This window comes from Gallinula chloropus (assembly GCF_964237585.1).
Source record: "Gallinula chloropus genome assembly, chromosome: 2".
Lineage (NCBI taxonomy): Eukaryota > Metazoa > Chordata > Aves > Gruiformes > Rallidae > Gallinula > Gallinula chloropus.
Window position 1 is genome coordinate 50,533,757 of NC_140086.1, and position 12,054 is coordinate 50,545,810.

The following is a 12,054-nucleotide window of genomic DNA, read 5'->3' on the forward strand; positions in this document are numbered from 1 at the left end:
ATTAGTCAGAGACAGCTGGTAACTTCCCTGCCAAAACCTTCCTGCTGGCTTTTCCAAACCTACAATATAAAAGGTCACTTGTGAAAGTTCACATTTATCACATTTAATTATGCAGATCAGAACAAAAGACTTCCTGGATATAATGATGTGGTGAAATGTCAACTGACATATTATGGCTAAAAAAAGCACGGGACCTGGTTAATATCCAAAAGCCAAGATACAGAGGCATAAAGCGGATCTGTGCAGGGTACAGACTGCTTCAGTGAACCAACAGCCATCTACTCTGGAGCTCTCCAACACCCTTCAAAGCCTAAGACTGCCTGTATGACTGACAGGTATTGATCTTGTTAAAAAATGGCAAAAAACTCACTTCGTTCACCCCTATATATAAAAAATAGTCACTGATGTGCAAACAATGCTTATGAATGAAGAAGTTATTTGATTTATCTGACCTTGCAGAGACAAATTCCTGTCCGGGGATCGCAAACACCCAGTTCTGTTCCATCCCTGTTGCAGTTACATGGAATGCAGTTTGGGAAACCGTAAGTGCCGGGAGCACACTGATCACATCGCCGTCCTTTTATTCCTGGTTTGCATCTTTATCAATAAACAAACACAGGGGAGGAGGGAGTCAACAGGGGAGGCAGGAATGGAATGGGGAAGGGAAGATTAAAACAAATGGCAGGTGGATCTTTGAAGTGATTGCACAGCTATGACTCAACTTTATGATTTCCATGGAGAAACAGCAGCAGGTTCGTGTTGTTCTCAGATTTGGATGATGAGGTGTTTTAAATGGTCATGGAACTGATTTGGAATGGATTTTATTTTGAAGGATAATAAATGCTCACAACAGCATTACACTTCTGTGGCTATTCAGTGCTCACAGTGCAGAACTACTTTGCACACCAAGGTGTGAAATATGGATATTACACACAGGTAAGCAGAGCTGCAAGATTTACAGCTGGAGGATGTGACTGGCACTCAATGCATTCACCTGCTAATAAAAAGGTGGAGAATCCCAGACATATGAATAATTATGGGCACTTGAACCTGGAACAAGCTTTGGGTTAGTTTACAACTGTTCACAAAGGGTAAAATCCACTTTTCTCACAGTGAAGACTGAGTGCCTTGAATTTGTTGAGGTGAAGTGCAGCAGATGCAAAAACTACCACCAAACTATGAATGAACAAGGCTTTAGGTAAGTAAGAAATCTCCATGGCAGCAGCTACTTCATCCTACCTTTACAACAAACTTGCAGTGTCTGATAAAACTTGTGAAAATGTAGGTCTGATGATCCCTTCCTCCTGTCTATGCTGCTAAACTGTCTGTACCAGGCCAAAGCAGGTCTCAAGAGAGTAAGGTTCCATATATAAAGGCTGTTTGCCACCACCACCATCCACATATTTACATTTCAGTTGCAATAAGATAATTTTTAAAAGTCTTGGCAAGTTGGTGAGGTCTCCTTTGGCTCTCAGCACCAAAGTCTTATGTGCACTAACACTATGAATGCAACGGAAATAAACAGTAACAGTATGTGGACACAGTATGTGAAAGCAATTAATTTACCAAACAATGGGTGAGGTTTCTCAGAGTCTCCATGAATACGTTACCCTCACACACAGATAACCGAGCTGGATGGGGACTTTGAACTTATGTAATCCACAGAAGGAAAAGCATTAATCAGGATGTAGGAGTTAGATACATGCTTCAGCAATCAGTCCAAAAGTATTTGCAAAATGTCATATTTTTTACCAGTAAGCTGCCATTTCTTTGATATTTCCAATTAGGCTGCACGTGAAAAATATCACAGTTCGAATCAGGCAATACAGCTATTCACTGAAACTGAAAGATGTGACTATGGCTGCAAAGATTACCCTCAATTTTACTCAAGTAGGTGTGCTAAGCCCCTCCTTTGATGTATTAGAATTTTACTGCATTTTCAATTTTTACATAGTATTAATTGTCATTTTATTTTGTTTTGTATGGGGAAAAGGAAAGCAGAGACTAGTCAGATTGGGAGTGCATTAGGAGATACAAAATACACTATACACTTTATACAATACACTGACTGGAACTGGCTAAGTCACATGAGCTAGGCAGAGATTTGGTGACTTACCATGAGTGACATGGCATGTCACTGGCAAAAAGACTGCCACCATTAGCTACCCACACAAACCAGGTTTCCACTAAAATATTGCAGGTGCCCCTGAAACAGCTGAGTCCCACATCCCCTCCAAAAACAAACAGTGGAAGCAAACTACCCAGGCATCATTTACAACACACAGGGCCCAAACTTACTTGCATTGCCCGTTGGTTTTTTCACATTCTGGGCTTGCCACGTTAGCAACTCCTCTTTCGGAACAGTTGCAGCTCTCGCAGCCAGCAAGAGGGTGATAGCTGAAGTAATGGTCCTTGCACTCTTCACATTTTGGTTTCACAGTTTGCGGAGGGCAGATGCATTTACCAGTCACATCGTCACAAAGACGCTGCCCACAGTTGCATACTAGGTCAAAGAAAATGTTCTATAAGTCAACCACACCTCAACTTAACCGTGACCAACACTTAATGAACTTGCATATGAAACAAGCGCACACAACCTTAATGCCTTTATGTATGAAGGATGTGATTCTTCTCTCTTTAAGCTCAGGGTCATGGAAACCAACTATGTGACTATAACAGTAGTTCCAAAGAACGGCTTTAGTGCCTGGCTTGTTTCCACAGATTGGTTGCTTAGCTTCACCACACTCATTATTAATCACTTCCCAAAATGCCAAGGATTAAATGCTGACTTGTTTTGGTGTTAAGGGCACCACTTTTACAAAGCTATTTTTATTAATGTTGAGAATAATATCTGGGAAGGCAGCTGAGGACTGTCAGTTTAACCTAGAAGTGGGTTTGTGTTATTAAGAATAACATCAGAATATGAGGAATTAAGAATGCTATCTCTCTGATTATCTGTGGAAAATCTTGAGGGTGTAAACTGGGATACAACAGTAATAACTTGGAAACGATTTAGTGGTCAGGCAGAAAAAGCCATTTGACTGAAAGAGTGGCAATATGGATTTTAGCCAGTATAACTGGTAGAAAGCCTACTGTACCTGACCAGACAATCCACGGGAAGGCACACTTCACTGTGAAGTAGGTTTTCTTTAAGGGAATGTGACTACTTCTGCCTTAAACCAAAAGCTATGCTATCCTCAACCTAAGACAGCTTTCAGCAGAACCTATGCAGTCAAATCAGAGAATTAAATATCAGGTCGGGTCAGGTGCCAAGCGCAGGTACTTACCCTTGCAGAATGGGAATCCATAGTAGCCAGTTTGGCATCGGCTGCACTGACGGCCGATGACGTTAGGTCTGCAAATACACTGTCCTCCCAGGGGGCTGCAAGCAGGGCTCGTGGCACCGGCGCTGTGGCAATTACATGGCAGGGCTCCCTTGTTGTAGAAAGCCACTAGCGACCTCACAGAGTCCTTACAGAAGGCTGACGATCCTTCTGGGCTATTTAAATTGAAATATAAACCATGTAAGTACTGGCACTTGGTAATTGTTAGGAGCAAGCTTTGCAGTAGTTCAGTGAATTAGGGTCCTTCAAAGCAGTTCTTTGACATAAGGATGGCATCAGTACACATGCAAGGGTACACTTTAATTAAATTAGTGGCGAATGGCTTTGAAAAGGCAGGTGAGAGATTCTTTTCAAAGCAAGTGCGTATATTAGTCATATCAGTTCAGACATGCCAAGCATAATGCCAGATACCAAAGATGGAAATACCAAAGACAGAAAGATGACACAGATTTTCCTCTTTTGTACTGTGAGCAATAAAGCTCTGCCTTTACATTTCATTTACAATATAAAGTAATGGAAAAATGACTCATGGAAATTTAATGGGCCATTAAAAAGTATTTTAATGCAGCACAACGATGGGGATTTTATACATGTGCCTTTAATACAGAGTAAAACAAATATTAATTCCCAGCTTGTTGTCAACATTCAGGTTTTTTAGAAAGTGATGCTTACTCAATATAAAAACTGTTTCCTCCACATTGGCTGATAAAATCAAATGACTTGTCCACTGTCTTTTTGTCAAGAATTTTGTAACTGTAGGTGTCTGCTGGAACGACTAAGACATTTTCCTTGAAACAACAAGAAAGCTAAATTGTATATTTCAGACAAAAGCAAAAGACACAAGCTAAGGCATTTATATATTTACATGTTGCTTCATTATGCGTTCTAGGCTTTCTCAAAACCTGTACTGTTTTAACTGAAAAAAAAATGGGGAAATATACTTCCTGTCTTCTCCCCAGAGAGGTGATGCTACAAGCAGTGTACAATAAAAAGTGTAGAATATCTTAAAACTTTAAAATAAAACAGAAGTTCAAAAGAACCTAAAAACTTGAAATGCAGTATTAAACGACCAATTCTTTCTTTTTGGGTTTCATCTTTCCATCTATCTCTAAATGAATGGTGAAACTGAGAATAACATTTTCAAGTACATTTATGTAATTAACGTACCAGAACCAGTGTTCTTCTATCAGGTATCGTCACTGTCACAGAGACCTCAGGTTCAGAAATGTCAAGCTCAATTTGGTTTTCTGCAATCACCTGATCCCGACAGCCAGAGGTGTGAGGGCAGAATGAAGCATTGAAGAAACCTAGAAGAAAAAACACATAATGCCACATGTGCCAAAATGCTGAGAAAGGAAAGGGGGTAGATCAAATTCAGATGCTTACCTGACCACACGCGTCCTGCATCCACATGCACTTGCACGGGGAACACCGGGTGTGCTGGCTGATGAAAATGTACCACAAACACGTACCTGCCCAAGCCAGGCACTCTGCCACTCAACGTAATTTGGTTCTGCAGAAACAAGATCAGCTCTGATAGCGTATTTGTTTTGTGAAATATTCTTGGGGTTATGAGCTGTGCTCGGTGCCACCTACCTGCAATGAAAGAGAGGGGGCTTAGCATCTCTCAGCAAGTTAAATAACTTCAAAGAATATGGCATTACAACTGCATGCTCCTATCTGCATGCCAAGCACATCTAACATTCTTCTGCAATCTGTCAGACTACTGCATAGTTTAGAAAGAAGCTTTTGGTTTTCTTCCTGTGTATCAACTTTGTGGCTTACTCAGTCTGCCATATTTCAGTTTTGATTCTCTTAAAGTGCTTCATCCGTTTAACTTACTAAAGATATTTTAACTTTACTAAACATACTTTGTGACTTAGGAAACAAAGTTTTCAAAATATGAGATACCTGTAACGGTGTCAAGGTGACTCCATTAACTGAGTCAGAGGGCAGAGGGGCACTCAGTGGATCATACAGTATATTCCTCTGTACTTCGGAAATTTTCCCATCCTTAAGTGCATCCAAAACCAAAGCTGCTGGTGGTGTTTCATACACTGATGGAATGCATGTTGCACTAAACACAAAATTATAGTAATTACTCTTGGGGCCAGGAGACTTTCTTAAGCATCACGAAAAGAAAAGCAGTTGACTCACAAAATTCAATTTATTAGATCATATTACAATTAATGATGCAATAGTAACCAGTTACCCTTTGGGTTCTATGTAAAACATCAGAAAGTAAATGAAAACAAGAGGTAAGGATTTAATTCATAAAGGGAAAAATATGTCAATTGATTTTATTAACTCAAAATTTCAATAACCTGAACAGTTTCAATGGAAAAAAAATTGCTGAGGAGGATGAAACCTACAGGAAGCCAGTGTTAAAAAATTAAATAAGCTTTAGTTAATCCAGTTAGTTACATTCACCACATTCTGTACTAACGCCAAATTCTCAGTTCTACAAATATTTACATAGGTGTATCTTTTAAACATGCAAGTTTTACCACTGAAGTCAATGGGGCTACTTAAGTACTTAGAAGTTAAGTATACACTCAAATATTTGTAGAATTGGAGCCAAAATAAATAGCAGTGCTCCTTGAAAGCATCCTTATTCATTCACTGCTGTGTTTAACTATTTATTCTTAACTATATTTAGTTCTCAAGAACTTTCCTGGGAGAAGTATTTTCCAAGACTGCAGGAGAAAATGTTTTTGGGGAGTTTCCTGCTAGTGTTTGTACATTTCTCCTAAGTACTCAACAGACAGTGATTAATCTTTGCTCAAGATGGGCACAGAACTGGAAGGGCAATTAAGTTTCAGGGCCAGGATTGAGATGTGTTTGCCAGACCTGTGTGGGAAATCACATGCAGCATCCGCTTGTAATACTGTCACGCTGAGCCAAGACTCTGCACCTTTCAACTTTGTGAATAATTAACACTTTCAGGAAAGCAAAAGTGCTGCCAGGTAATGGCCTCAATAACAGAACATAAAACGTAAACAATGCAAACATAACGAGAGAGGAAAAAAACACCACAACAGGAAAACAAAGTAAAAAAAAGGTACAAAATTCTACATTAGCTTTATCTTAAGTCCTGTTTCTTCAGCCAGCCTCTTTCCCCTATTTTACTCGAAATATATGTGCCCAGGAATGCAAAATGGCTTTGGTGTGAGGAGTAGTATCTTCACTCTTAGAAAGTTGCTCTCAGTTGTCACACTCCGAGCAGGACAATTGAAGTCGCGACTCAATGATACGCATGCTTGGAGGCCAAGTACAGTCACATGCTTTTATCCAGTTTACCATTCGGATCTTTCTGCTGTTCAGTTCAGCTGTTATGTTAGAAGCTATCGTCTGGGAAACTATTAAACCTAGCCACTGACTCTTTCTGCTTCTGAAGTTCTGCAAATGACATTTATTTTTCCCTTGAGGCCCTTCCCATTGCCAAATCAGCAGGAAGAAAGCCTTAGGAGAAGCATCACAAGGGATATCCTGGGAAGTGCAACAGAAGCCGAGATGTGGGGCTCCCTAACTTGGAAGCTGCAGTGGAAGTTCCTCTCTGGAGCAAAGAATAATACATACGGAAAGGGAAATAGCTTCAGAGAGCAAGTGCTCTGCAGAACCCAAACCTGACCACTTGAGAAGTGAAAGTTCAGGTTGGGACCTTCACAGCAAGAGAAGAGCCGTCAACCTGGGTCAGCTAAGGAGTGCTCTAATTACTGGTCCTATACAAGTATAGTGGAGAAGACAGATCACCTGGCACTGCTGTGCAGGGAGGATGCTGAGGGCACACCTACCATAGAGACCCCACAATGGGATGGACAAGTGGATGGCTTGTTTGTGAAGCAGGGGTTTAGGTGTTGAGTGTTTGATGCTGCCAAGTTGAGCTGGTGGGTTTCTGCCTGAAAGGGAAGTCACATCCCCTACCTAGTGACAAGTGAAAGCCATTTTGGAACAGCTGAAGCAATGACATGCAGAATGAAATTACAGGTGGAGCTATAAGCATTTCGGGCCACTGAAGCAGCAGTGTTTCTCCAGCTAGGGCACCTATCATACTGGATGATGTGTGAAAGATGCATGTTTTGAAATGCATCAGCATTCACTAGTTCAGATAGCAGGCCAGGAAGAGGCTGGCATTAACAAAATCCTGCACAAAACTAGTCTAGATAACACTAGCACTTCAGCTTTTCTTACAAACACTACTTTGCAAAAGTGGCCTTCAGGTCACCTGTGAGTCACCGAGCAAAGGTTTATTCAAAACAGTTACAACCCCACTTAGTCTGCCTTTCAAGGTTGCCTTTGGAAAACAGGAAGGATAAACCCAAGCAAGTTACCTTCCATCATGGGCACTCCCGTGAGTAGCTATGCACTGTACTTTAGGCTCCACATACTCAGGAGAAAATTCTTCAGCTGGTATAATACAGACCTTGTGCTGAAAAATAAGCACAAGGCACAATTAACAAATAATACTGTCAATAACAGGGTCAGGCCTGGACAGGAAGAACGAAGCCTGATTTTTAGTGTGGGAGGACCTGAGCCCAAAGACATGCTCTGTCATGGACTTCCCAACAAGATTTTGGACTCCTTTACCTGCCTGCACCTGCTTCAGTATTGAGTGGCCTTCTCAGGGAAATGCTGGCTGTTCAGAAGTTGAATAAATTAAAACATATGTATGGCAATGGGAAGGACAGAAGACTAGCTCTCGCAGGGTCAGAAGCTAGGCAAGGAGCACATGGATGTGGGAGGGAAAAGTCTTTTGGACCCTGGGGGAATTCCTAGACCTTCTGAAATGCAAGCACAAACACTTGCTTCCACAAAGTCCGTAGCAGTGAGTTTCAGTGATACCAGGATTTCACACTGAACACTGCCTCATGGAATCAAGAAAGCATGTATCAGCTGCTAATCCTAATAGTTCCATGAAACTGCTTTATGTCTATAGCTGGGTTTCAACTGTAGATTTTAATCGTGGAACTCATTTTGTGTTTCTAAAATGGAAAATAGAAACAACACAGAAGAAAATCCTGTGTCCAGAAAAATGTAATCTTGGTGTGGACAAAAGAGGGCAGTGCAGGCTTTTTTTAGTCAAGGTATTTAAGGAATAAAGGATGCATTTATTACCTAAATTTTGTATGACACCCAGAAACCTCCCACATGGGCTTTGAGGACTTAAGAAAAGTGAACGATTTTAAAAAAATAATTAAGTATAAAAGCTACCAGACATTTTTTAATTTAAAATGTAAATTCATGAAATTTCATGAAATAAAGCCCAAGAGAGTTGGGAAAACCCTTGCCAAGAAAGTCAAATTTCTGTTTACCCTTGAAACTGATCAGGTTTTGTATTCTCTAAGTAAATATAAACATCTTCAAGAATCTAATATATATAATTGAACACATTACCATACTGTATGTGAACATGGGGAGAAATGTATCTCTCCTTACCCACTCAGGAAGCAAATATTACAAGAGGGAATAGAAAATGCTAACTTACCAGAAGAAAATTAATTGATGATGCCTTAAGATGTATCTTTGTATCTGCTAGAAGGTCATAGGCTGCAATACGATTCCTGTCATCAACTACAACACTGCGACAAAGGAAACTGAGACAGAAAGAAGGATTAAAAATAAGCCTGTTGGAATTGACACATTGTTTAGGCTATTGCCTGATTTTGGCTAGCCTCCCCGCTGGTGCCTTGCCATCCTGCTGAATCCTAAGTAGCAACTATCTTTGACCCTTGGTATACATGCAGAATCCTCGCTAGGCAGACAAAGGAATGGTATACTGCTTGGCCTTTCTGGGCTGACATACCCAGAGCCCTAATCTCCAGATCTTGGCTCAGATCTCCATTTGAGCTACTGCTTAAGTGCAATAATGGAATGGTTTGGGTTTGAAGGGACCTCAAAGACCATCTAGTTCCAACCCCCTGCCATGGGCAGGGACACCCTTCACTAGACTAGGGTGCCCAAAGCCCTATCCAACCTGGCCTTGAACACTCACACAGAGAGGGAAGCCACAGCTTCTCTGGGCAACCTGTGCCTGTGCCTCACTACATACAGACAGACAGACATACGTGCTTTCTGCAGAGGTTTCCAAGCTGGGTAACACAGTGTGTAACATCCAGTGTCTGGACCATGCTCCTTGTGGTGCCAACACACACCAGCCGCTACTTCCCACAACTGACATGCACCACTGATGGTGTGGATCTGCAGCTCTCACCCACAGAGTGGCAGCTGGGCAAGTCTTGCTTTTAGGAAGCTGTCTGTGCACCGAGATACTCCTTGATACCAATCAAAAAATGTAGGTTTGCTGACTGTCTGCCTTTGGTTGGCTGCACATCTTTGGTAAAGACAAATCCACATTAAAAGGGCCTTTCAATCCTGCCTTGTTCAGGGACTGTGAGCAACTTGCCAAAGGTAGCAACAGTTCACCTCTGCTAAAGAGAAGTCATATAAAGGCTCTAATTTCTTTTCTTTACTTCTGCCCCACTAGACCAGCCAGCATACCGCGGGTGAGAAGCTGTAACCACCATACAGCTGCTTCTCTGTTTCTCCTCTATGAGTCGGGTGATGTGGAAGTGTCACTCTCGTTTAGAACAGCTCAGGAATAAGGTCAGATCAGGACTAAGGACGTTTTAAACTCTTGTGAAGTTTTATTAGGAATAATAAAGCTCATAGAGCTGTAAGAAGGCCTGGCATAATATATTCCTGATTCTACAAGTTAGTCTTATTTGCATGTACCACACCATGTCATTTCTTGATTTACTTTTCAACTGAAAAGCCTTATAAACTTCCTGCTTAGGAAAGACGACACAGCAGCTCCCTTGCAACATGACCAAAAGCTTCATGCAGAATGGCTGCAGAAGGAATTTACTGCATTGTTACAATAAAGCAGTAAGGGCTTTCTGTGTATTTTCCTGAGCAAGTTCTTAAAGTATCATACGAACAAACAAGCATGTTCAAAATTAGCCCATAAAATGTGTTTGGGGAAAAAAAAAAAGAAAGCAATGAAATGAAAGATTTCTGGCAAGTATTTTGGGACTCAAAGTGTTAATGTAACAGGCTAAAATAAGAGCTTTTTCACAGCAATAACCTGACAAGGTCAGTGCTCCACACAGCTCTGCTCTGTATCAAAAACATGCTGATGAAAACAATTTTTCTTACTGGACAATTTCATCCTGATTACCCCTAAGCCTCCAGCCTGCCTAACACTTGTCTCACGGGAAAAAAATAGATGTATTTCTGTAGTCCCCTGGCACTGGGCAGGCTCTCCCAAGGGCACAAACATCCACAGGGTCACAATACCAATTTGAGCCATAAATTGCTCAAGTGCTGAAGCCACCAGTAGCCTCAATAGTCAAAAAGGATAAAGCAGCATTTGGCTGGAGGCTGGCTGCTACATTTTTTATAGGCAAAGCCCTTGGACACACTTTTAACTAAACAGAGCTCAGGCATCTGTAGGCAACAGTGATGCTCTTCCACTGGACTCAGAGATTAAAAGCTTGTGAGGATTTATGAATGTATATAAAAAAGTAACCCTTTGTATAGGAGAACAGTTCACTGAGACAGTAACAATATTTAATGAGCTGATTGTACAGAGAGAATTAAAATCTGTAATTCTGCAGAGACAATCATGTACTTGCTTTTAAATAGCCCTAAATTTTGAAAAATCTACATAGCAAAAACATATAAAAAGTATAATTATATCCCAAATGCTTATTTAATCATTTAGTGATTCAGAAATTCTTACCTGTATTTACAACTATATATTCTCACTCTGCCTTCAGTGACAGGTCCAGGGCTATGTATTATTATCTCAGCAGTATATAACTGGTCTTCTTCATTGGCATATTCAAAAACCAGAACATAGCGACCAACTTGAGGAACATTTATGGTCATCTGTACATTGACCTAGGTCAAGATCATTGAAAGAGAAAAAGGCTGTTAGATTTTTTACTCCCTTTCTTGCAGGAAACTCCCTTTTCCCTCCCTGCAAGCCAACAAGTCAGCATCAGTCCAGGGCCAATCCTGTAATGTCTCAGCAAAAGACACCCAGCAGAATGGAAGTGATGCTTCTAAATATCACTTTGTCCACTAATAAGAATCAAACAAATTCAAGGAACAGCTGCCATTACAACAGCTCTATGATGGCTGTAAGGTAAGCATAGGAAATGAGCATATTATTATTTCTCTTCTTCCCAGTAGAAAGTACCAGTGAGGAAACTCTAATGATACTAAAAAAAGTCACTCTCATCTCTAAGCTATCTTATATTAAAATCGACTCTACTTCTCCACTGAAAAAAAAATTTCCAGAAACATAATTCCTACTAGAGCAGTGCTGTATATTGATTCTATATAGAGAGTGAAAGCATCTTCTTCCACAAACAGACAATGCCACTTTCTGAAGCATCAAGTTTTTTTCTGGTTAACCTGCATGAATTGGTTAATACAATATTAGATGCAAAATACTTCAAAGTAATTGCTTGGAAAGTGCTGTGGCTACAGAGGTTTTTTTCTGCAGCTGGCTATATAATTGTTTTCCATTTTAAACTGTTTTTCCTCAGTGTTTCCTTAGGCTATGAACACTTAAATGTGTAAATAATTCTGTCAACAGCCCTCTTGACTCCACTGCAATTATTCATACCAGCAGGGTTTTGCAGAGGCATCAGTGTTGAAGCACCAGGGCCTGTGGCATGTAAATATTCTTGTTGCACTTGGT

At 40.6% G+C, this 12,054-nt stretch overlaps 1 protein-coding gene across 1 annotated transcript in view; it reads right to left on the bottom strand.

Annotated features, from left to right (window-relative positions):
- The window catches only part of LAMA3 (laminin subunit alpha 3), a gene marked incomplete at its 5' end in the record, with an annotated part of 119,417 nt that overhangs the window by 48,653 nt on the left and 58,710 nt on the right, over positions 1-12,054 (bottom strand). The window contains 10 exons of the mRNA XM_084260250.1: positions 453-597; positions 2,299-2,503; positions 3,288-3,499; positions 4,017-4,132; positions 4,512-4,651; positions 4,731-4,857; positions 5,256-5,421; positions 7,676-7,773; positions 8,830-8,938; positions 11,086-11,246. Of these exons, the coding sequence (XP_084116376.1) occupies positions 453-597; positions 2,299-2,503; positions 3,288-3,499; positions 4,017-4,132; positions 4,512-4,651; positions 4,731-4,857; positions 5,256-5,421; positions 7,676-7,773; positions 8,830-8,938; positions 11,086-11,246 (1,479 nt within the window). The remainder of the gene's footprint in view (positions 1-452; positions 598-2,298; positions 2,504-3,287; positions 3,500-4,016; positions 4,133-4,511; positions 4,652-4,730; positions 4,858-5,255; positions 5,422-7,675; positions 7,774-8,829; positions 8,939-11,085; positions 11,247-12,054) is intronic.